Consider the following 27,110-nt stretch of genomic DNA (forward strand, 5'->3'; position numbering starts at 1 on the left):
ATTAAACTTTAACAACATTATGTTTCAATTCAATTTAGAGTTTTGGCAAGCAAAAATTTACAAAGGCTTGTAGATTTTCAAACTGGAGAGCTCAAATGATACAATGTTAACCTCCTTACAAATTAAGACTCAAAACACTGTGTATTGATATAGGATGGCATGCACATAGTTTGGCGCAGCACTTACGCTAGCTGCGTGTTGCATAATGCATGACTGGTGCACACTTACATGAATTTATGCAAGTTAGGAACTTCGTTAACACGCCAGTAACAAATACCAAATAATTTTCGCCACTCTTATAAGCCAAACAAACTTTAATGTTAACACTTCTTTTGTTGTGTCCTTACACTAAACTCTGTTCACCCACTGTTATACATATGTGATGCGATCAAGCAAAATCAGTCGGAACTTGGAAATATTAAATTTTCAGTTTCTTATAGGATAGTAAAAAGCATTTACAAAGCTGCATTTTGCATAAAACCACATTGAAATTGAACAACAAGTTCCAAAGATATGAGCAATTAAAGAGTTTCCAAAGCAACACTTAACAAAAGGAAATATTTACTTTCTTTGGCTATATCTCAAAATCAATATTTCTGAGTTCCGACTGATTTCGTTTGGCAAAACATAATATTTTTTTAATCCAAAAAAATAGTGCTGTATTTTTCTGGGCAAATCGTGTTACGCATTTTTACATATCTTCAACAGGGACGGTTTTATAGTAAATAGCATATACTGATGTATTAGCACTAGTCCTCATATCACATTGTTACGTCTGTTCCGCTTGAGTTCTAAAATCGTCCACATGTATAGCCAGGCTACATTCAGGCCGTTTCTCCTTATGTTTGGAACCCTTGCCTCCTCCTTTCTCGTGCCAACTGGAGTTGTTCTTTTTCATCTCTCTTCTCCTGTTGAGAGAAATCAAAGTTACCATGGTTACTAGGCTGTTTGTTTAATAATTTAACTAATTTTAATTATAATATTTTGCAGATTTTCTTTTACAAATTAAGTGTACTGCTAACCAGCTGACTGCTATCAACATCTCCAGTATGATGAATACAAATTGGGGATGGCATTGAACAGGCAAGTTCCTTGTGCTCTGCACACCGAGAATTCTCGCATATTTATGAGGGTCGATCAATCTAACGCCTATGTCTAACAAATCACGTACACACTGTTTGTCGCCATCATGGAGCTGTATTATGGTATATTATCAGCTCTATGGTGCCTATGTACATTTATGCAAAAGATGTTAAGACTGTACTTTGAAAAAAATATGTGTTAACAGGCATAGAATGGGGGTACTGCATTTGTGCATGAGCAACATTTTTTCATCTACGGGACCAACCTCCTCGGAAAAACCACTTACTTGAGTCTCTTTTCCTCTGCCATCAGACGCAAGTGTTCTTTTCCAATGTCATCATCTTCGGTTGTGAAGTCATCTTGATTAAGAGAATCAAACTGCAAATCTTTGATTCCTATTAAGTCTCCATCTTTGAGATGATACGGAGCGTGCTTGAGATTTACGTGATGTGTCCGACTTCCCTTCTTCTTTCCTTTACCTCTGCTTGGACTTCCCTGAAAATTTAACAGAGAGAAAACTTAATTAAAGAAACAGAGCTCAGACAAACTGGCATTATAATAAAGAAGAGAAAAAATCAGAACCGTTCGGATTCGAACCAGCGCGCACTGACGATTACATGTTGTTCAGCTCACCACCACACGCCACAACAGCTCATGGGGAATCTACCGGCGAATTGAACATGTAATGATTTTATTCTCTCATAAATGTCTCACGACCAATGTAAATTAATTATAAATTAGAGAGGGCGGCCTATCTGCTGTGTCCTGGCAGAACATCAGTCAATAGAGGTTATCCACTTTACTCATGCATGACTTCTAACAAAAGGCGCTGGTTCCCGTAGTATTCCTCATTCAAACCAATTCAATGCATGACCTCAGAGTTACCTGCATTACTTTGGCAGGCTATTTTGAAACAGTGATGGTTGTACATGCAGGTACTTCTTTTGAAAGTCCTAAACAAGGTTTAGGAGTCGCTGATAGGATATGCAGCTTATAGAACACGGATAACCTCTATATGAGACATTAAATATTAAATGCCAGGATCGAGAGGATACATGCCTGAGAAAATATATAATAATTAAAGAAACAGAGCTCAAACAAACTGGCATTATAATAAAGAAGAGAAAAAATCAGAACCGTTTGAATAAATAAAAATGTGTAAATTTGGACAACTGAAGAAAACTGTCTGAATTCAGGCAAAAGCCTGAAAATTCTCATGCCTGAACTGGATTAGCTGCACACTTATTTACTGTGCAGGTATCAGAGTTGCCATAGCTGCTTATTACCTATTAAAGCCCCTCCTATATATAAACAATTATCAGTTGCATTATGCTAGGCTCCTCCTAAAGACAAGGTGCCTCACATGGTTCACTCACCTGTGCAGTAGAGTTGATCACCAGCCACTCAAACTTCTCTGGCAGGTGTTTAGCAATAGCGACTCTCTCAATAGGAATAAGTATTCTGTCTGCTATCATCTGTCGTAAGTTCTCAGGATTTCCAGCTTTGCCAGCCTCCCATGTCAGCTCCTCGATAGGGGTGTAGGTGCGTGTTTGTGCAATACGCTGGAAAATATTTAGTACTATAGAATTGGCTCTGAAGGACACAAATTTGAAGAAAAAAAATAATGCAAATTAGCTCATTATCAAAATAAGAAGTAATACATGGATGTAAGTTAGAAGCCTCAAACAGTAGCAACAGTTTGTAACACTTATAACTTGTAACTATTACATGCATCAGTTTGTCCATTCAACAAATGTTCAAGAGCTACAGCATCCAACAGCATCGCGGGAGGGGGGAACCGACGAAGGTACAGACATTGCAAGAATAGTTTGTATAAAAATGATACCTTATTGTTTTTACCATCTGAAATAAAATCCCTTTTGGTAAAAATTTAATGTGTTATTTTTTCACTTTAAATTGCATTTTCTTAAGCAAACAAACACACAAAAACAATCAAAGCCAAAAACAAAACAATTCATTCATTCACCTGTGTTGGTAGAATAGACGACTCAAGTTTAACTTTGAATTTATTCCTATCTTGGCGTATTTAATGGTACTCTCAAGGACGGGGACAAATTCAAACTTCCAGCAGTCTACGAGTCTGTGATCAAGCCCAAGGTCAAAAGGTCATAGATAATAAAGATCACAGATTCACTCTCGCTGACCAAAGATGAAGTACTATCTGAAAATTCCAAGGCAGGCATCAATTTCTTGTGTTTGGATTCAAAGTTAATTAAGCTTCAATCAACAAACTACCATTGCTTATTAAGAATGACAGAGTTTATAATGAAAGTCAGAGATAAAAAGACTTAAATTGCATCTGACGTCAGGGCAAAGGCACGCCGTGATTGGTTGCCGACCTGAGCAGTACGGCATTTTCTGTCTAGTTGTCAGAATTTCAGACGCGAATTAGTCTTTTTATCTCTGTCTTTCATTATAATGATATCTATTAGTTCAAATTAATTCCTTACTTGAGTTCCTCTTCTTCAGGGAGCACCTGGACAGCAAGCTGAGTGAATCGAGTTACTTTTAACCGCCTGGAATGAACATGGAAACACATAAAAATCAGTTATCATTCATTCATTGTGTTAGAAATATTGAAATTAATTTCATTTTGTCTATATATCTGTATGTGCTTAACTAAAGGTCATTATATTTTTATGAATAAACAATTCATATTTTATTTGCATAAAGGAGTTTTGAAATTTTTCTTTGATCTTTTCTATGAAAAGTGACCGAAATGCAAAATTTCCATGCAATATTGTGTAAGTAAGTGTAAAACTGGCATCAGTCATGTCAGACCTGGCCATCATGATTGCTAAATTGAATGGACAAAACCAATTCTAACTTCCATCAAGTTCACTGCAAAATTATGGTATTATTGTATCACTTTTTATACTGATCGCTTGCTTGATTGACTGATTGATTGATATTCCTTACTTCAATGGTTGGTCATACTCCTTCAGCACCTTGGTCAATCTCTTATTCTCAATTAACCTCACTCTTAAGAAGTCTGTCGTCGGCAGGGTAAGCTCATCCAGAGGCTTCAGCGTCAGTATCTGTATCTTGAGGTCCTCCACTGTTGCATCTAAGGATATCTCTATTTCACCTAGCAGTGCCCCCTGGGTAACATCATCGCTGATGATGTCATTGTCACTGTGGCCATTAGTGGTTTCTTTGCTAAGAAGCAGACCTGGAGTTGTACACATATAATTAAGTTGGATCAAATGTATATGCCATGCAAATTAACAATTCAATACTTATGATTTAAGTCATAATGTATGATTTCCATCAAAATTTAAAGTATTTTACCACTATTTTACACTTAATTGTTTATCTAGAGGCGTAATGAAAGTGTATGAAAAATTATATGCAAAACTACTGCAGCTTCATAAGATCAGGAACAGACTTCTCCACCAGGTTTATAGCTACAGTGGGCTGTGGTGGGCGGCAGAGCCCACCACTCAGTTTTGGAGCCCACCACTCAACTGCCATTTTAGCATTGGAGCCCAAAACTCAGAGGCCAAAATTGCACTATTTTGTTGAAATAGTCAGTTTGATAAATTTTGACAGCAAATTGCCAAATATGTAAGATTTTCGTCAAATGCCACCCAGCACTAAAAATATCCTAGCTACAACCCTGGTCTTCACCAATCATGATGATACAGAACCAGAAGCATCAACCTCGCAATGGCATCACTCCCTAGTAAATTGTCTTTAGCAGGTTCTGCTGTACCCCTTTTCCCACCAGAATGCATTTTCTGTGACAAAGTAGAGATCAAATATGTGGATCGCTATACTGAGTCCTCTTATCTCAGTAGAACAAAGAAAATGCATGGGATTGGGAGCAAACCAAACCATGGGCCGAGAAGACTCGTGGACCAAGAATAAATCAAGATTAAATGAAGATAAAATACCTACCTGACAATAAGGTTGTGATTCTTGAGACCACTCCATTTTGGTCAGCGGGGGAGTTTTGTCCTTTATCTGGTGATGGGTATAACCAAATAGACAGGAATACAAATCCTCTGGGTGCCAATCTCCCCTCTTCTAGTATGATAAAGTCTCCATTAGAGATGTTTTCTTGCTCCAGAGTTGCGTCCTGAAAATCAAGCAAATCAATCAATCAATCTATAAATGGAAATTTCAGGTGCAAAAACCGATATATCCATTTTTCTCAATTTAAGATATAGGCAAATGTAAAAAGATTATATGAGCAACTTTTGATCATACTAGGGTCATTCAAAAAGTTCTACCTCCATTGTCACATCTCTGTTATCTTACATGCCAGGAAGTTGTAATTACCCATGATTATACTCTTAAATCTTGGCTACAAAATAAAAGTTGTTTGATTAAAATGTGATACGTTGGCTAAGGCGAATACAGATTTGGTACGTCGGAAACGGTGTGAAAAGAAAGGGTAATTTAGATCAAAAAGGTAGGCCACATGTATGTGGAAATCATTACAGATTTATTTCTGAAAATGATTAAATACCCTTTTTCATAGTTTGTTGACTTTGATTGGGTGAACACTTTTTGGTTCAAGTCATATTTAGTTAATCTTAAGCCAGCATTAGAGGCGATGCTGTACTGATAGCCCAACTCTAGAAGTTTGAAAATGTAGTTTACAGGTTTTTACACCCAAACTCTTCAAATCTTGCTCAAAACAAATCAGAAATTGATATGTAATTGTGTGAAAATTAGCAGTCAACCCAAAACACATAGAAAAATAAAAATATTGTATTTGCTTTTATGCACGGAGCATCTATGAAGCACACTCATGGTAATATAATGTTCATAACTCATTTGCAACCCATAACTACACCCACAAGCAGGGCCATGACACTTCTATTCAATACCTGCACAAATGGGTAAAGTCACTTCTTTGGCATATGATTGACAATTGCTATGCAGTTGCTATACATTTGAGGGATTTTAGCCTACTGTTTCAATAAAAGATACTTTTTGGGCTTAAGCAAACTGGCATATGAAAATTTTGAGAGAGAAAAAATCAGGACTCAGCTGGGATTGAACCCCAGTCACAGGATTACGGGTCTAGAATCTATAACTACTGCACTACCTGAGTTCACAGTTGGTACTCGGGCAGCAACCAGGGTTCAATCCCCCCTTAATCCTGATTTTTTGTTCTCTCAAAGTTTTCAAAGTTTGCTTGAGCCCCCAAAACATCATTTAAATCATAATTTCCCGGGCTTGCATCGTTTGGTTCCGATCCTCCCATATATTAATTGTGTTTCGCATTGTCTTACGCCTTGCTAGGGTGAAGCATATGAGACACGATCAAGGAAAATGAGTCGGATGTCGCTAATATTGATTTTGAGATATTGGCAAAGAAAGTGTTCAAATTCTTTTGTTTCTATTGTTTTCAGCGGTTGGTAAATTGATGTAACTTCACAAAGAAAAGTCATATCAACATGGGGTTTCAGTTTCTGAAAGCTCTAAATGTCCTCTTTAGAACCGTATGTAAAACTCATTTTCGACCAGGGTCGACATGTGACTCATTCCCCTTGATCATGTCACATATAGGCCGCCTCCTTCTTGACTGTTTTAATAAAAACACTGACTTATCCTGCTTACCCCGGAAAATAGAAAACTTACCACATCTACTATTACACCCGCTGGTTCATGACACCAATTGGTTCTCCTTAAATGATAGGAATCACTGCTAATATTGGCACGCTCTAAGAAAATTTGAAGGCACTGTGTAAATATAAATATCAGTGAATACAAATGTTAAAATGACAAAATTAAATGTTTACAAACAAAGAAATGTTTGGAACAAAACCAAAGCAAAATATCAAAAAGGTCAAGATTTAGTTACGCAAAAATCCACATTTCAAATGCGATTCATTTATTTTTCAGAAAAACTGTCAACATTTTGGAAATCTTGCAACCAAGAATTTGGGGAGCTAATCCTGGCTGTGATGGTTTATTGTGGTATGTTTAAGTTGTGCACTTCTTTGCAGCAAGGCCCTGATTATTGCTAAATGGTTTATATGGTGTGTCTTGGGCTACAGTGTCAGCGATTTCCTGTGAAGTGTGCTGAAGTTGTGTGTTTATGCATGTGCGTGTAGTGCACCATATATCACTGCACTTTAAAAAGGTAGTATGTAGTTTTTAACTCATGCACGACAAATAAATCCTGTGATTTTTGCTATTTTGATAACAACATATTCATTAAAACCGTTGGAAAATACAGAAAAAATACCTCCACTTCTAAGGAAAACAAATAAATCCTTTGTGATGAGGAAGTGATAGAATATGCAGAGTATAAGTAGAAACTTTTATTTCGGTAAATTCAGCAAATTTTTTTAAAACATCTTTTCTGATTGGCTACATGTTTCTAAGTAATGAATATGACTTTAATGTGATGACTTACCTCACCAACTGTGATATTCCTCTCTACAGTCACTTCATGTGTCAGTGATAACTCCCCTGATTTGGCTGAGAATGTTAGGGTTATCTGTCAATCAATCAATCAATCAATCAATCTTACATTTACTGGCCTGGCTAAGTTGTTTAATCTATCATATACATTTACTGGACCAGTTCAGATGTCGAACCAATCAATCAATCAACCAATCATACATTTACTGGATCAGTTGTTCAATCAATCAATCAATCAATTATACATTTACTGGATCAATTGATCAACTGCTCAATCACAAACTCACATGATTTATCGATCAGTCAATCAAGCAATCAAACAAAATCATAAAAGGTATCAATCAAATCTATCACTCAAACAATCATTCCGGGGCCAGATTTATCACTGGGTCACATGGGCCCGGGTGCAGGGCGCCAAATTTTTTCTCAAGAAGTCAAAAACCTTAATAGAATAGAACTGTATGTGACGTGACTGATGATATGGTATTTCGCACCCGATCTTTTCATATGATGCTTACTTGATTGTTTTTGGGCGGCCTGCCTGGTTCCAATACTATTTCAGTACCTTGAGTAAGACCTGCGGAAGAGATTGTTTCTTCCTCATACACTGAAACAAATAAACAATAATATTTTGTGTTAATGAAATGGTTCATTTGCTTATTTTGATTCATTTAGGTGGGATTCACTCGGTCGAACATCCGGGAACATTGTCCCCTTTGCACAAGCGCGTGCATAGCAACCAGCATGAGGAAGGGGAACTGCACATGCGCACACTGGTTTTACAAGGCCTGTTCCCCTGTGTGACGTCAGCCCGACCAAGAGAATACAGGTGCAGGTGTGGCATTTGATATTTAAAGCAACTGTATCGCGTAAATGCATTTCATTACACATTACAAGATGCAGTGAAAATGGCGCTGAGAGAACGTAGCGTTTATACATTAAACACGCAGTGCTGTATCGTGTTAGTACGCAGTGCAGGCCATGGAAGTGCGCACTAGTGCATATCTTACAAGGAGCTTGTAGTCCAAGTGTGTCATGATACTTACATGGAGCCTGTAGTCCAAGCGTGTCATGATTGACTCGTAGTCGGCATACTCTCTTCATCATTTTGTCTGCTGCCAAATTGAATTTTTGTAAGATTACCAACTTCAACTCATCAATTCTCTGTCAAATAAATAAAAAGATAGATTGTTTGAAAATATGGGCAGTGAACACCATGCATAGTAGATATTCATGCAAGACATTTTATTCCATTTTCTGCCCATTTCTGCCTAATATATGTGTACATCCATATCAAAACGCTGCACTTGTTGGCTGCTACATGTGCCTCTTTTTACATAATAGCTAGGAATAAATATCAGACTCATCTCGAGTGGAGGTCACTTCAAATCATCCCCAAGTCACATGGTTTAGGAATACAGAGAACATTTCTTAACCATGTGACTTGGGGATGATTTGAAGTGACCTCCACTTGAGATGAGTCTGGTATTTATTCCTAGCTATTGTATCAAATGATACCCATGTAGCAGCCGACAAGTGCATTGTTTTGATATGGATGTACAAATTTTACAAGTTGATCTCAGTATATGACCATGAACACCACCAATACATGAAGGTTCCCATAGTGCAGCTATGACCCAAGTTTGGTTGCAACAGGATTTGAACTGTTCATGAGACCAACTTTAACCAGAGGCCTTTCATAATTGTTGACAAACTTACTGTCACATGACTAATGATGACACAAGGTCTGTTCCTTTGAACCACCTAAACTCAATACAAGTCCACTCTCCCCCTTGTGGCTCACCTCATAATGACCATAGATTCCAATCAGGGTAATACCCGATTGTCAACTTCTCTTGCCCTAACCCGCTATCTACTGCGACCAGTCTTCAAATTAATTTTTTAAACCTTCGGGTGCACTTTCATCTCACAATTTCATCTGACGCAGAGCAACTTGGAGTGCAGTCTCAGACAATCAACACATGAAGTCAGTACAATGTAGCATCGGAATTTTGCACCACACTTTTAAAGTTGTATCGCAACAGGTAAATTTTGGGATACAAATTGCACATTTCAAACACTGACAGCGACCCCCTTCACAAGTCCACCTGGCCCTGGCTGCAGTTTTGTCAGAACTACCTCCCTGATTTCAACTGTTAATGCTTAGATAGACTTGACATAAAATATACGAAAATTTTCCAACTAACCTTGTCATGTTCAATTTGTACTTGTTGTGTTGGCCAGTCAACCGTTGCTGTTAACGACGCTGCGCACCTGTTTTCTACCGTAAATGTAACCATCTTGTTCTGCTTCTCTGTTTCTTGCTCGGCTAACGAGGTGGAAGTTCTGAAGTAAATTAAATCAAAGCAACAATAAAGCTGTTGAAAATTTACAGCAATTTAATACTCGACAATTAAATATCATTCTACCAATTAGATTATGTCCAACTCTGTCTGGCTGATGAGTTATTGCACTGCATATTATATGAGTTCACTTCTGCATGAAACACAGTGGTTCTTGGGGTATTGACAATGTTAGACTGCTTGAAAATAATTGAGTTAAGTTTGGTATTTCATTTCTCATTAAATACTGCTTTGTACCATATAATATTAGCTGGGCCCTTCTTCAATTCTTCAATAACAAGCACCCTCTACATGTGTAACTCACCCTGTATCTCTTTGGTATTCGGCTACTAGGCTATCATGATCACATAATTTTAACTCTTCTAGTGTCTTTGCATTGTCTATGGTTTCTAGCACTACTGGTTTGCTGCTGACACGGCTTAGAAGAAGGCACCTGGCAGGGATGTCGGTTAACACGCTGACCATTGCACGGATCTCATTCAGTGTGCAGTCCTGCAATATTAGAATAAAGATAATATAGTCTACTTGATTAGATAATACGATTTCATAATAGAAGAAAGCACAGAATATTGAAATCTGTCTCTTTGTTTAATTCAAGTTATGCATGAATTCTCAATACACGGATTTACGGTTCTCTACCAGAAGTAAATTGTTCCAATAGCCGGTTCCAAGAAATCATCAGAGACATCACCACGTGAAAGCACCCCAAGTTACCAAAATTGGAAGAATGCGTTGTGTAGAAATTTTATCAATATACTACTCCTTTTTAATGGTCATTCTTGACAATATGTTCATACACAAAAAGATATACATGATCGAATATAATAGGCTAATCCAGTTGAAATCCATACCCCCTATGAAAGGCATAACTTTAATCTCCCACATAGGGGGATGTAGACTTCTAACCTAAACTTTGAAATTCACACTCCCAGTGGTGAAGATTAAGTTCATATCTTCCATACAGGGTGTGTGGATTTCAACTTAACTAGCCCATATTACCTTTGGGAATGTATGCTGTATTTGCTTGGTTCCATTCTGTTGATTTGTGCTGATGTTCTTCTCATGGCACTCAAATGTGATATTGAGTAACACAGGCTCGCATTTCTCTCCCGTTCTTATGGGCATCCCATCAACCTGTAATGTACAAATGTGCTAGAATTAATAATTACTGTTCTTTTTCTCCATGAGTAAATGTAATTTGGGCTTATAAACGTGACCTAAGATATATACTTGTGACAATTTAGGGTGCTTCAAATGTCAACCAATCCCCTCTAGTCAACCAATTTTCTGTACCTGGTCTAAAAACAACAAATTATTTTTACGATGCGTGAGGTTTTACTCATTTTCCAGCATTTCGCGTGAGGTTTACTACCTAGGAGTGAGATTATACTACCTTGGCATGACGTGACACCATGAGAAAGTGAGCCAATGTGTGAGACTCACGGCCAATGAGTGAGAGTTGACAGCCCTGCTCAAATTTGGTACACTGACTGGAGCGCTTACTGGGCCCTACTCAGATTACAGTGAGGCCAGAGTGTGGGCCTAAGTGTGGGACCAGAGTCACTGGTGTGAAGCCAATTTGTGCTCTTTCTCCCTATTGGACTTTTCCATTTAATATCCACGCTACCACTGCGGAAGATTTGGGAAATATCTTCCACAGGGGGAGAATGTGTTTCAAATGGAATGAATACAATGGGCAGCTCCATTTGAATTTTATACACCCTCTAAGAAAGATTCAACCTGAATCTTCCACAGAGGGAGGGTGAGTTCCAAATGGAGCTGCTAATGTGGTCATTCCATTTGAAATGCATACTCCCCCTGCAAGATATTTCCAAAATCTTCCACAGGGGTGGTGTGGATTTTAAATGGAATAGCCCAATAGCGCTTTGGAAAACTAAGTGACAGACAAAGAGTGTGTTTAAAGCAAGTTTGTTGAATTTGTTGTTTTATTTGTACATTTTTTTTCTACTATCATTTCATAGAAGATAGGCAGGGGTCCATTTCACTAAACTTTACGAAGCTTTGTAAGTCTCAAAATTGTTAGTAACTTACGACGAGTTGCAAGTTCCATTTTACTAAACTTACTTATGAACAATTTTGAGACTTACGATAAGTAGTAGGGATTTACAACAGACCCTTCGTAAAGTTAAGTGTAGTATTGGGTATTTGTAACTTTGCGAACGGTTACTTGAGTTACGAAGGGTTAACAGTTTAGTGAAATGGACTCCGGGTCCCATATTTTTTCATCCCATTGCCTTACCTGTTTGCCATCCCATACAAAGACTTGTTTTCCATCTGCTAAACCTAAACTTTGTAGTGTAGCCGACATATCTTCTAAATCAAGAAAGACAAACAAAACAAGTTACTCAATCATTCTGTCACTACCATTTAGGTCTTCAGTTTTCAAAGTGACATTAATTAAAATAGTAAGTGTGTGTGGCCAGTGTTTCTTTTGTTATACATTTTTGTTATGAATTATTTTTCCCTGGCTATACAACGAGACAATTGTTTTTTCAATCCACTCACACAAAAATTTTGCATGCTATTTGCAAATTAAACTACATGATATCATTTTAAGTGGGTCTTTTACAAATTCCACATCAAGAAAAATGACTGTTAAGGGTGGTCAACAGCACCAAAAGTCTTTTTTAATTTGGGCGAAAATCAGGCTTTTTTTGAAAATTGAGCATTTCCCAAAGTTGGTCAAAATAAAAAAATAAATAAAAAAGTGTCCGAGACATTTTTATGAGGTTTTTTAAAAATTAATAAAAAAGAAAGTTTTTTCTGAAGTGGTTTTGGGGATTTTCTCCACAAATGAGCATTTTACTCAAAATTGACCTCACAGATGGATTCATGACGTCTATGCCATTCTAAATATGTAAACTTTGATATACTTTTAGACCAACAACAATGATCCTAGCATTTAGGTCTAGGTTCCAGGGACACTACAAAACCGGGAAAAAAATAACTTTAAATTTTTTTATTTTATTTTTTATTTCGGGTACCCGGTTACCCGCCTGAAAAATGAAAGTACCACCCCCCCAATATAAAAGTCAACAGGAATGTAGACAAAGATGTCATTGTACCTGAGATGGAGTTAAAGAGATGAAGACCTGCTGGTAACTGCTTGCCAATATGTAAACAAATTGCATCATCACCAATTCCTTTGTCTTCTAGAAGCTATAATAATAACAATATAATAACAAATAATTATAATAATAATAACAATGATAAAAATACTAATACCTCAAACAGATGCTTTAGGAACTACGCAAACAAATCAAGTGATCAATGAAGTCCTGTAAATGGGCCATTCCAGTTAAAATTCATACATCCCTAAGGAAGACATGACATTAGTCTTTCACACAGGCAAAATGTTAAATGGGGTGACCTGAATGGGTGACTCTGAAATCTACACTCTCTGAGTAGGAGATTAAGATCATGTCTTCATTGGGGGTGTATATGTATTTCAACTGAAATAGCCCGATGATTGATATTCCTATACTCACCATCTTGATATCAGTGATCAATTCTTCTACTGTTTTCCTCCTATCAAGCCCTAGTTTTTTTGGCGTTGAATCAAGGCTTGGTCTTGGGTGTAAGGCACCTCGGTTGTACACATAATGATGACTTTGTAGGATCACTAATTCAATACGATTGATTGCAGCTTCGTATTCTAGTCTAAAGAAACAAATAAAAAACGGGTGATTACAGACTGAATTTCATTTGCACAAAACCAGAATTTTATTCACGATTGATGGTTTCGTCTATCATGGTCGATAGGCATCTTCACAATGTTGATGGTTGAGGCACACTCCGGACTGCAGATGGTGTATTTTGATCAGTCAGGAGGGGATCATATACATGTATAGGTGACCCCGGCCATCCGGGTACTTATTTTACATGACGCTACAGTGCCTAAACTTACGCTTTTCAACCCACAATAGACCGTGGAGCTGTGCGACTAATTGAAGACTTGTAGCAGAGGCTGATTCCGTCTGTTTACATTTTATTTTGACTCGAATCAAGCTCATTTCTGGGCCAATTTCGGTAAAATAAAGGTTAAATACTTGGCGAAAATTGCATTTTATGTGAAGCTGAACACATGAACATGTAGATGAGAGTCTTTATTATTTTTGTTGGCTGGAGGCCCCATGTGGAGAAGTTATAGAAATGGTAGTATTTTGGCCGATTTGAAAAGGGACCAACCACAGAAAACTACAAATTTGACTTCTGAATCAGATTTGCTGTCAACGGAGGTCAACGGCTTGTGACGTCACTCCGGGGTCACCTATACAGTATTGTTTGTAATAAACACCCTGGAGGTGTTGCATTTTTCCAAAAGGGGGGCATTTATTAGAAGTGAATTTTCAGTGCAAGAATCTGATGAAATTGGTGAAAAATTCTACCAAAATAATAGGCAATGAACTGTAAAGAAGTTTGAGTCATAATAGGTTTTGTCCATGCAATTAAGTGATCGTCACTGACATGACTGATGCATGATATGGCATTTTTGTCAATTTTTCATTGCAAAATGTTTACCTTCAAACCTGATGAATCTATTCAGTTATTAAAGTTGACTATAGGTTTCTTTATGTTTGAAGTCTATACGATGATCAAGGGCTGCTCAAGTTGTATTGGTCATGTACAAATACATGACCCAAATTTTTATGATAACCCAAAATGAAACCTTATTGGCAAAAATACCCCCTACACATAAAACTTGTACACCAAATTTTGTCCATAAAGTCAGATGTGTCCACTGTGAGATAGGGAATGTTTGCTCCTCGATTGGAGGGTCTACGATGGGGAACTATCATTCATGTAAGCATACATCACATTAGCCTATTATCAAGACTTGGTCAAGGGATTAGACAGCTTCATTCCGGTAGCTGTAATATTGTTGTTTTGATACTACGCTAACATCAAGTAAGCTACATTGGGATATTCCAGTTGAAGCCATACACCCCTTATGGAAGACAAGATGTTAATCTTCAACACAGGGGTTGCAGATTTCAAATGGAGCCACCCATTCAAGTAACTCCATTTGAAATTCCTACTCCCCGTGTGGAAGAATTTATGGTAATGTCTTCCATAGGGAGTGGATTCAACTCGAATATCCCATTGAAGATAATACCATGCCGAGTGTCTATGGTTGTGAGCAAACATACGTGTGTGAGGGTGTAAATATTGTCACTGAGGTATAAGTGTGTTAGCATCACAGACCTGATGGAGAGGACTTGGTCTATGCACTAGCGGGCTCGACTTTTAGCATTGAGATCATGGGTTCGAGTCTCTGCAGGACCGGATGAAGATTACAAGTTCGACCACGTATGATGCAGGTTACTTCACTGAATGTTTCTACGGATGTGAGTTGAAAGTCAACTGAGCTGAGTGGTTAGTGACATTATGTGCGTACGTGTTTGCCGACAAACGAGGACACACACAAGATTTTTCACCCTAAACTGTGGACCTACTTCCAACCGAGGACTGTCCTCGGTCTCAAACTGCTGCAAAAGACCTCAAATGCATGCTAGATGCTTTAAACGCTATTTGCCTGAAACCGAGGGCCACACATGTAAAAACTACCGTCCGCAGGGTGATGGCTAAAATTCCGTTTCAGTATTATACACACAAAAAATCCGCCATTTTAGTCCACGGTTAGGTGATGAAAACATCATACACACGTCCTCGGTTAGATAGCAAAACACAATGTCCACGTTTGGAGGCAAACACAGACAGGGGTGTGTGTGTTGGTGTCGGTATGGACAAGTACACTTGGCTATTCCACTTGAAATCCATACACCCACTATGGAAGACATGACCTTAATCTTCCACACAGGGAATGTGAATTTCAAAAGGGATTACCTAAATGGGTGACTCCATTTGAAATCTACACTCCCTGTGTGAAAGATCAAGGTCATGTCTTCCATAGGGGGTGTATGGATTTCAACTGGAACAGCCCACCGGTGTGAAGGTGTGGTCATATACATACCTTTGTTTTTCTAACATTTCATTTTCTTTTTGCATCTCTCCAAGTAGCCATTCTGGTATTCCATGTAATTTATTGCACTGAGCTACAAATAATCAAGAAAAGACAACAAATATTAAATTGAAGCTACTGGTAGACAGAGCGCAACACACCCATATTTTCACAAGTTTGATGAAAACCAATAAAATTGTATGAATGATAGGATAAACCCTTTGCCTGGTCATCTCATCAAAATAAACCGATATTTAAATAGTTGTTGTTCGCACTTTGCCTACTGCATTTGTGGTTAATGACTGTGCATCAGTTGTTTTTAGGGAATTGTTAAAAATCAAAACATTTTGCTGTGGAACCGAGGAATATCCTTAGGGGTGTCAGCCTGAAGGATATTCCGAGGAACAAGCAAAATGTTTAGATTTTTAACAATACCTGATAAATAACTAATGCAAAGTTAACCTCATTCATAACCATCACTTTTTGCTTTTTTAATTCTATCTGCATCACATTTTCTTCTTTTAATTAAAATCAGAAACCACATACAATTTAAACTTTATCTTTCATTTTCCCTGTGAAAAATGGAACAGTCAATAAAAGAAATACATGTACTGCTAGCAATAAATCACACTAGTGCGTAATCATGCGATGTCCAAATACCATGGCCTGTGCTTGCATAAATGGTTTGAACACAAATACGTCAAACAACACGGTCATTGTAAAGCGCACTTATGTGAGGAGACAGGGTCATTATACCTTTTCAATAACCTGCATTTGCGTCCACATATTTATTCTCTGTGATTTGACTAAACACATTGCGTATATTCACGAGGTTATGAATCAGTAATAGCTTGTTATAAGACCTGTCTATTTGGTTAAAAATAAAAGCACAAACACAATCAGAAGCGTAGCGTCATAGGGGCACATGCCCCCCCCCCCCAATCGATCTGAAATTTTAAAAATCCCATAGGAAAATGGCGAAAAATGGCTTGTGCCCCACCCACCCCAATCAGACCCGTGGCCCCCCAATCGGATGACCCACGCTTTCGCCACTGTACACAATAACAAGCAAGTACATACCTTCTAGAGGCCTATATAAACTTTTACTTCTGTAGAACAACATGTAGGCACTTTCACGTCCACTGAACTGTCTGTCTATGGCTTTAGCTGTAATGGGATGGACCCTGGCATCATTGAAATCAAACCAGCACTTCCTCGACTTGATGTTAAACTGTACAAAGAAAGGTAAAGGAAATCAAACTTTATGCTTTATATACTGCAAAAAAAAGCATCTTTCCACTTAAAACTACAGAGATTTCTGAAAGACACTATTTATTCCAGCTGCAGTGACACCTCATTAATTTCTCTGCACCTTTGGATGCATTGAAATAGGTATTAGCATTTTACTTTAGCATCAATATAACAGGGCTGTAGTGCTAGTTTTCATGCCCCATTTGCCTTATCCTAACCAGGAAAATATGCATGAGGTGTCACTGGAATTGGAAGAGATAACAATTAAAAAACTAATTTTGTTCTGCATATTTTGATACCAAATTTGGCACAATGCAACTTTATGAATTCCCACAAGTTATAACCATTTAAATGACATTCTATTACCCCCACGACCCATTATTCAAAATCGCGCACTGTGATTTGTTGGAACGCGTCACGTGAAAGACCATTAATTAGCAATAAAGTGGCCAGGGCAACAAACTTTAAGTTATTCTCGCATCACAGCGCACAGCAAAGCGCGATGCAGTATATTAGCGTCGTTACGCATTCTATGCAAAGCATTACGCTTGGTTACGCGTTCTGCAATATCGCTATCACTTACGCTTTGGCTACGCGTAGGCGCTCCACCTTGAGGTAAACAACTTGTAATATTTGGGCAAAAAATGTGATATTTTCTCTTTAAATCGCACTATTTTGTGGTAATAGAATAGAAATAAAGGGTGCAGCATTATCCTTTACATGCAAATAATGTGTAAAGGATAATGCATTACCCTTTATTTCTTAAATAGGTAGAGTTTCAATAATGACAAATACGAATGTTTCTTCAGGGCCATTCTTTTGCACTGCCGGTGTGCATAATGTTTTTTGCACTTTGCCAATTTTTAACTGTTCACCTTGTTATTTTTGCGGCAGCAGCTTGAAATGCGAAAAGCGTGAAAATAAATGCTGCACTAAAATGTTCACCTTAAGGGGGTACTACACCCCTGCCCAATTTTGTGCTTATTTTTGCATTTTTCTCAAAAATTATAGCGCATTGGTGACATGTAAGATATGTGTATTATAGGGGCAATGACTACAACTACTGCACTGGAAATTTTATTTCAGCACAGACAACAGTTGTGGAGTTACAGTCAAAAATGAGGGAAAACCAATATTTGATCAATAAATCAATAACTACTTCATGTACTTGCCTTGAGTTGCTGAAATTTCAGTGCAGTAGTTGTAGTCCTTGCCCTTATAATATACATATCTTACCTGTCACCAATGCACTATAATTTTTGAGAAAAATGCAAAAATAGGCAAAAAATTGGCCAGGGGTGTAGTACCTCCTTAAGGGTAGACCCGGTATTGTTCGTCAAAGCAGCCAAAATATTGATTTTCAATATGTGACCCGCTCTGACGAAACCCGCCATAAGTCGCCACTCAGCCATTTCGAGATACGGTGAGACAAAGTTGGGAAAGGGGTGAAAAACCTTGCAGATTTTGTTTTTCAGTTTTTATTATTTTTTGATTCCTTAATATGTTTACTTTAACCTACCATTGAAAACAAAATATTCTTTTACGTCCAAATTCTAGCATTCGCGGAGTCAAACCAAGTCCTTAAACATGTCATTTTACAACTTTAAAACCATTTTTCTTGCATTTGCCTTTTCTTTATGTGTTGCTTCCCCTCTTCCTGTAGAAAGACCGTAGAATGAGGACCACATGTCCCAGAAACATTATTTTGGTATCAAATGAAAGCTGAAGACCTATACTAAATGATGACATCAAAACCTCAATTTTCAAAATTAGTGACTTATGTTTCGTTTTGTGGGAGCGGGTCACATTATGTAAATCAATTATATTATTGAAAAATAACACTTTGATGTTTTGCAAAGTTCATTCTACAAATCATAAACTTTGAAAACTTGCTTGATTTATTGTTGTTAAAGAGTTATGTACGTTTTACAAAAGTGTTGCTGTTCCAGCCCTCTTTACAACATAACTCAAGAACCACAGGACCTACAAAAGCATATCTGTGATATTTGAATTCTTCTACACACTTGCTACGAAATGATCAATGCAATTTTTGCCAAAGCCCACTACCATTCGCAAGATCAAATCGCAACAGTTTGAAATAGTTGCTAACTTTAACAGTAACTTGCTACCTTGATATCAACAAAGATTCTATTTTTACATGACACTTGGCACCAAGCCCAGCCAAGCCAGGGATACTATATTTATTTGATTTCACTTGTACCACAGAGTGTAATAATCTCATAATGAATATGGACTTGGAATTCAAATTATTTCCTTAGCCATATCTCAAAATAACCAAAGTGATCCTTATCTAAAAGCAATGACTTTCTGCATGCAGTGTAATAGGTCTGAAAGCAATTATTAATAACCCAGAAATAACTTTGTTATGCTTGATTCTACACTAAGTTCTTATTCAAAACATCATTGGACATTAATGTACAATGTAAATAGTGAGAAACATCCCACGGTTGCATCCTTAATATCATGTGGTTGTCTATCGCGATTCGGTGGGAGCTTATTGTGTACAACTGTACATTTTACAAGTAAGAAGTACCAGCCACACAAATTCAATGGACCGCCCAAACAAAACATGTGGGCTGTGTATCGTGTCATATTGGCTCCGATCTCCTAGCATACTGTGCGGATAAATTTACTGGGGACCATCTTCCGCTATGTGTTTCATGACTATTTATTTTCCAACTTAGTGGAGAGTAATATTCCGTTAAAAAAATGTCAGTATGATAAAAGTCAATGTATGTGTTTCATGACTATTTATTTTCCAACTTAGTGGAGAGTAATATTCCGTTAAAAAAATGTCAGTATGATAAAAGTCAATGTCTGTGCTGATGAATCTAAGTTGGACATGGACAACTAAATGTAGGCTACTTAGGGTTATTCCAGTTGAAATCCATTTGCCCCACATGGAAGAAATGATCTTAATCTCCCACATAGGGGCTGTCATAGATTAGATTTCAAAATGGAATCATCCATTCAGGTAACCTCATTTGAAATATCACACCAAAAGAGACCTTATAATGGGCCAGTAATAACGCAAAGATAAAGTACCTTTTAAATTACCAAAAGGAATCTTTTGCTTTTTTATGGCTACTGGGGGTCTCTTTTTTTACAGGCTTCTTTTAAGACCCAAGGGTAACACTAACACACCCCTACTTGTTGTTTGTGACCGTCCACAACAAATGAGATAAGACTACATCATTTTTTTTCCTGCTTAGTTCTACATGAATGGTATGAAAGAGGGTGGTGGGGGGTGTTTGTATGTATGTAATTGTTTTTTATTAGATAAATTATGAAACTTAGGCTATCAGGTTAAGGGGGTGTTTGTTCAGGCCTTTTTGGCCTTCTGAGCATCTCCTCATTTAAATGAAATGGAATGAAATAAAGATTGATTGACGAGCTGTAATGTCGACATTTTTACTTTTTGAGATATTAGACAGGTAATTTTTTCTCAAAATAAGCTTGAAAGGTAGTAAAAATCAGTAAAAGAGTTGGGAAATCCTTTGTTTTCTTTTGTTTTTGAGAGGTTCACTCAACCATATCTCATAACATTACAGCCCTTTTGTAGTGGGTGGTCACATTTTGTAGTCTTATCTTATACATTCTTTCACACCAAATGTAATCTTAAGATTTTCAAACCCTTAAGTTATTGGCCACAGTGTGAACCCTTCCATTGAATCATTAATGTTCCAATTTCCTAAACCTTTCCACACATTAAATAACACATTAATTCAAGGCCTACTGTCAGGATGAGTGACATTTGACATTCATGTGCTGATTACACAACAGCTGTGTAAAACTTATTGGCAAATTCACAATTTTGATCAACATTTCTGATGGAAGAGACACCTGGTAGTCCCAATACAAGGTCCAAAATGGGGGTGGGCAGGGGGGCTGGAGGTACTTCCATGGTGAAGTATACAAGGACGCACCCAAATTGGTTTGTTTTCTAAACAAAGTCCATGTTTTGAAATATTGTCCAAAATGCCAACAATTGATGTAGATTTTTTAATTATTAGAAATGGGTTAATGTTCCATTGGTTTTTCTTATTTTTACAATAATTTTCACAAATCACAAATTACCGGTAAAGAAAACGGAATTCAGTGTTTTTGGTGGAAAACCCGATTATGTCTTAACTTTTTGGAGAGGACTTTGTCAGAATAATTAATGTCATTTCAATCTTTGCTTTACACCCCAAATTCAGGCTATAATTAAAGACAGAGATAAACAGAATTTATCGCGTCTGACGTCATCTGTCAATCAAATTCGAGCACGGTTTGTTTACAAGTGTTGTGATGATGACTTGCTGAACGCGGATTTATAACAGGGCGCCTTATTGTTAATTTTGCACCTTTCGACATGCAAACCATCTCAAAAGTTAGGTCTTTATAGTAGGAAACTTTCTTTGGCGAAGGCACCATGTCAACAATGCTGCTTTTTGCCTTGTAAAAGTACGTAATTTTTCGCTATTTGCTGCTATTCCTTTTCTCCGATCAGCACCAGATAGATCGGTCTTCCTTTTACGCGCTGATTAACCTGTGTAAACCAATCAAGGATCGTAATTGACAGTGACATCAGACGCGATAAATTGTTTTTATCTCTGTCTTTAATTATAACACTAACGTTGAGGGTGCATTTTGGCAATGTAGAAAACTGTTGGAAACTGATATTGCAATTCACAAAACGGTGTTTGCCTTTTAGAAAACGGAAAACACTGGTCTCTACCTAAATGGAATCAGCCATGTTGTGTTTGTAGGTCGACAGAATAATTTTCGCCATAGAACTCCATGTTAAACGACCAAAATAGCGAGTGGGGTTTCCGTTCACTTCACTTTCCCTTATATAAAGCTTAATATGGACAGAAAGCCTTCCCAGCAAGTTATTACTAACATTATTTCAGCATTTGACGGAAATCATACATTATGGTTTTTAAGGCCAATTTGTGTGTCATGTGCAGCAAAAACTGTTTCACAAAGAACATCTCACCTGTTTTCTAAACCAGTTTACAACCTAAATTTGTATTTTGATTAAACTTGAACAAACACATCAATTTTTTTTAGTTTATCTGGCCAAATGTTTGGATGTAGGCCAACAAAAAAAGAGTCTTACAAAAAGCTAGTACAACATAAGGCAAAATTAGTGCATGTTTTATCAATAATAATCTGTGTCTACTAAGTGTGCTAACAGGGCTCCCTATGCCTAGCTTCCTTCCAAATTCAAGGCTAAAAAAAACCAATAGTCCAGGACATTTTAGTCGAATCTCGGGACTATAATGTTTGTGTTCAGCATAAAATATATACTCATTTTACAAGTGAAAAGAAAATGTAAATTTCCTAAATTTGAAAAAAAATATAGGAAATAGGACACTTATAAAATTAAACAATATGTGACACAATGTGGTCCATGGGGGCCAAAGGAGGCATTTTTGAAAATTGAGTTATTGTAATTATTACATTATATATATAACATGCTATCATTTATTGAAAACCCCAAAGGTCTATAATACTTGGTTCTAAAGTTATGAAGTTTTTTGATGTCTATTTTCTTATGTATTTATTGCTTTTTTACTCCATATTTTTACCTTTATCTCAGTTCCAAATTTGCCGCCTTTGGCCCCCATGGACCAGATTGTGTCACATATATGAAAATATAGAGAGAGTCACAAATATAGAAAAAATGGGAAATATAGGGTCGCTTGAACCCTGGTTTTTGAAAAAACTTAATCCATGACACAACATTGAAACAGCCGCAAAATCATGTTATTATATGATGAATATCCTAATTCCCTTGACACTGTCAATTTCATGAGTATTAATCACAACCCCTACAGGTTCAGTTCACAAGTCCATAATTAGTAACACATTGCTTAGTGTGCTGTGTCTTGAGAGTTGAGTATAATTAGAACATTAGGCATTTCCTGTTCTGCTGTCAAGTCAATAGGCTATTCCAGTTGATGTCCATACACCCCCTGTAAAAGACTTGACCTTCATCTCTGAACAGGGGAATATATTTCAAATAGAATCACCCATTCAGGTAGCCCCATTTGAAATTCAGACTCCCTCTGTGGGAGATTTAAGGTCATGTCGTCCATAGGGGGTGTAGGGATTTCAACTGGAATAGCACAATGTTACCAATAATGATATCAACAAAACAAGATTTTTTTCACTTTTTTTTATAAAGTTAACAATTTTTTCCACTAGATTTTTTGTTACCCTGGTTTTAAACTGTAAATATTAAGGCCAATTGAAAGGGTCATTTTGCAGAAAAGAGGTTAACCTTCTCAGCACTAGAGTGTCAATTGCAATTTCCAAAATTTTAAAAATGTGTAAATTTCAGAAGTGTTCATTACCATATTTGAATCAGCATAGACAATGCATTAAAATGAGTACAAACAAGCCCAGTCCTGGTTCAGTGGTTCTTAAGATAGATCTTGATATTTTGAGAAAATACCTCAACTTTTTATGCTGAAGCCTATGGCTTATATGCAAAGCATTAAACACTCAATGGGAATTTGTTCTTAAGTTTTGTTTTTCTCGGACTCACAGGAAAAGAAGTTTATACACATTCTGAAAATGCCCCAGAGCAAAATGACACATTTTGAGATGCAATTTTGTCATAATACCTTCAAAACCTTTGATGAACAGTTATTAACCTCTAAGTGTGTGAACTGGGGCTCTTGAAGCCCGTAACCAGGATTTTTGTGGGTTTTCCCCCCAAAAAAGTTACATGCAGAAAGTGGACTTATGCCCAGTTTAGCAATGATAAAGGGTCCTAATTTGGACCTTCTTGGGTACATTTTAACCATGATAAGTAGTCCTTTTTGTAACACCCCCCCCCCCCGGCTTAACAGGATTCAAACTTGATCAGAGATTTAAAAGCACTATTATGATTGGTTACTCAGATGATTATATCATGCAACTAACCAATCAGGTGCACTGTAAGAAAGACAACTTACTCATTTGTAGATTTGGTTCTTTCAGCTCGACACTTCGCGCATTGCAATAACGTTCTGTCACCGGCTGCTCTGTGTTTCTCGCAACATAGCACTCCTCTTCCTTTATTTGTCGCTACAGACATATTGTTCGCATCACATGATGTGACAGCATCGCTTGTTGCTTCAACAGCGCTTGTTGCTTCAACAGCGCCACCCGTCACCTCCTCATTGCCAGTGTCATTTCTCGTGTCCTGGTTCCCGCTATTATTCCTATGATTCTGCTCCCCTGTACTGTTTTCAACTGTTTTACAAATCACCTCATTTTCCGCTTCACTTGACGATTTCTCGTTCACAGAAATGATACTGTCTTTCAGCGACACACTATTTGTTGATGTCGCAAACGTAAACATCTCGTTGTGTTGTTTTATGAACTACAATCAGAAAAATAAATATTCACTATCAATAGATCAGTGTTTAGGCATTAACATGCACACATGTAATGGGACATTTGGGAGAGAGAGAGAGAGAGAACACATCAAACATGTCAGTATGACTCACATTACTTGTGTAGCAACAAATTATTTTCACAGCATTTTTTTCCCCACGATTTTAAAAACTTTGACCAGTTTTGCTGTTTCTTTTATATACAGTTTCAACCCACTACATATTGCAGTCTATGCGATAAATATACTTTCACAGATGTAAAGATCGCAGTTATCTGTTTAACCATGAAAATTAACCCCCAGGAAAATTTCTCTTTGTACAGTAATTTGTGTTTCAGCATAGCAACCCAAAGGGAGAAACAGACAACAAAAGTTCTTTTAATAATCAAATCTTAGCTCATATCTCCAGGGAAACATGTGTTTAGGGAGAAAACTGTCAAGTACGTTTGATGTGCTCTCACAGACTACAGGCAACTTAACCCCCTGCAGAGAGAGAACTACTGCATTTCTGATTGGTTGATTATTCAATATATTTATCTGAGTGACAAATTAAAATACAACTAGTTATTTAAGCTCAATCCTCTTTAGCCCTAACACCATTCTTACTAACCAGCTAATTGGCTCATTAAACCATAATAGTCTTTTTGTAACCAATCAGCAGGTAGTACTCATGGGGTTAAGCCTCTTCAGCCTACCACCATATCTTACCATGTTGCTGATTGGCTCAATAAATCACCAATATACAAGAGCACCAAGAGTACAGGCTAAGATATTCAAAGAGGAAAACATATAGATAACAAAATCTTGACATCCTTGGATTCCTCACTTAAGGGCAGAGTAATGGGAGAGAACATGGACCTTTTCGAGCATCATTATTTTTGAATTGTATGTCCAAAGTATATAAAACTATACATTTTTGGAAAGGAAATGAGTCAAGGAATCCCATGGTGACGTCAGATTTTTTCAAAAATCTCGAGTTTATGATAAAATCAAAAAAAATCACTTTTTTTACCCCAATGTTTTTGTGACAACTTAAAAAAAAAATCAGTTCGGAGTAAAAAAAAATCAGTTAGCTTTTAATGAAGAAGAGACATGAACTTAGGGAAGGTTTTTTATTTTTTTGAAATTCGTCTTATTTTTCGAAATATTGAAAAAAACATGCGAAAAAAGCAATTTTGTCATTCTATTCAGCTAAAAATTGCACATAATGGTGTATATTTTTGTTTAAAACAAATATTTTGAAAAAATGAGAAAACCTTCCCTAGACTTTGATGTACTCTAAACGATAGTGCAAAAAGTTTACCATTTGCTTGCATATTTTTCGAGTTATCTTGTCACAAAAATCGTGCAATATTGTCAAAAGTGAACTATGAGAAATCGACGTTTTAGTAAAAAAATGTCAAAATTATGCACAAAATGTCCTTATATTTTAAAACGGCAAGACTTTCACGCTTGTAAAAGCTTTACCTGGTGCATGGTCTTAATATGCATCTTTTTACAACAATGAATTTATAATGTCTGCTTTTAGTCCGCCAAAATTCAACATAATTAAAAAATCTAAGTGGCATTTGGACTGCAAATTTGTGTTTTGTTTACACCGCATTTGCGGCGTTAAAAACATACCGAATCGCCTTGACTCATGCGTTGGACATACGCGCAGAGTTAACGCCACGTCACGCAGCGCCATGAATCGCAGCGTAATCACAATATTTCGCATTCGCGCATTTCTGACTCATTATTTCCCGCCAATTTACTAAGCTGTCTTGAGCCATGTGACTTTTTAAAGAGTGAAATAAATCAAGCAAAAATACGTGTAAATATTAACAAGTTGTATTTTATCAGTTTCAAGTGAAAGAATACATCTTAGTGTTGATAAAAATCAAGAAATCTCAAATTCGGGCGTGGACGAATGTGTCTTCCATTACTCTGGCCTTAAGAACCTAATTTCAGCATCATATCACTGCAACAGTTATTATTTTGAATAAAGTCAAGTTATCAAAAAGTTCAGCTCAGCCTCATATATCCAACAAGGGCTTTATACAGAAACACTTGCGATATCATTCCAGGTAAATTAATGACGTTAGCAATCATATATCTGCAACGTATCTTTTATGATTTGCAGAAGATTTCAAAAAAGTTGTTTAACTCCAGAAAACACCCTCCATCAAGAAAACCTTACTTCTTTCCAAGAAGGCAGGACTGGCTTCAGTACATAGCCACCCTAGATAATTCATCAAGAAAACCTTACTTCTTTCCCAAGAAGGCAGGACTGGCTTAAGTACATGGCTACCCTAGATAATTCATCAAGACAAAATTTCAGCAACACATCTCCACAGGTGGAAACAATTGTAGGAACTTTTAATACATGTTTCCTTAATGACAAATTCCTTTAACTATCTCCAGCGAGGAAAAAAAATAGAATCTGATCACCTTAAATACCGAGGGATTGGTGGCAAAAAGCTCCCATCTGCAATAGCTGCCAGATGTCATATTTTTAGATTGTGTACAATATCATATGCAGAATTATCAAAATGTCTATAAGGCAGCTATTGCAGAAAGGGCCTTCTTGCACTGTTGCCCCGATATGATTCACAATGAGCCTTGAGGATATTTCTTGTTTTGACAACAAATT

At 37.1% G+C, this 27,110-nt stretch overlaps 1 protein-coding gene across 1 annotated transcript in view; it reads right to left on the reverse strand.

Annotated features, from left to right (window-relative positions):
- Window positions 1-616: 616 nt before the first annotated feature.
- The window catches only part of LOC140163335 (ubiquitin carboxyl-terminal hydrolase 40-like), a 64,165-nt gene continuing 37,671 nt past the window's right edge, over window positions 617-27,110 (reverse strand). The window contains exons 11-30 of the mRNA XM_072186733.1: window positions 24,057-24,466; window positions 23,081-23,093; window positions 16,915-17,065; window positions 15,847-15,928; window positions 13,361-13,532; window positions 12,938-13,031; window positions 12,112-12,185; window positions 10,851-10,985; window positions 10,156-10,343; window positions 9,696-9,834; window positions 8,535-8,652; window positions 8,007-8,095; window positions 7,481-7,564; window positions 6,700-6,801; window positions 5,005-5,185; window positions 4,024-4,276; window positions 3,555-3,620; window positions 2,460-2,676; window positions 1,370-1,578; window positions 617-908 (exon numbers count right to left, since the gene is read on the reverse strand). Coding sequence (XP_072042834.1) covers window positions 770-908; window positions 1,370-1,578; window positions 2,460-2,676; window positions 3,555-3,620; window positions 4,024-4,276; window positions 5,005-5,185; window positions 6,700-6,801; window positions 7,481-7,564; window positions 8,007-8,095; window positions 8,535-8,652; window positions 9,696-9,834; window positions 10,156-10,343; window positions 10,851-10,985; window positions 12,112-12,185; window positions 12,938-13,031; window positions 13,361-13,532; window positions 15,847-15,928; window positions 16,915-17,065; window positions 23,081-23,093; window positions 24,057-24,466 — 2,916 coding nt within the window. The 3' untranslated portion in view covers window positions 617-769. The remainder of the gene's footprint in view (window positions 909-1,369; window positions 1,579-2,459; window positions 2,677-3,554; window positions 3,621-4,023; window positions 4,277-5,004; window positions 5,186-6,699; window positions 6,802-7,480; window positions 7,565-8,006; window positions 8,096-8,534; window positions 8,653-9,695; window positions 9,835-10,155; window positions 10,344-10,850; window positions 10,986-12,111; window positions 12,186-12,937; window positions 13,032-13,360; window positions 13,533-15,846; window positions 15,929-16,914; window positions 17,066-23,080; window positions 23,094-24,056; window positions 24,467-27,110) is intronic.

Source organism: Amphiura filiformis, chromosome 10 (genome assembly GCF_039555335.1).
Source record: "Amphiura filiformis chromosome 10, Afil_fr2py, whole genome shotgun sequence".
Lineage (NCBI taxonomy): Eukaryota > Metazoa > Echinodermata > Ophiuroidea > Amphilepidida > Amphiuridae > Amphiura > Amphiura filiformis.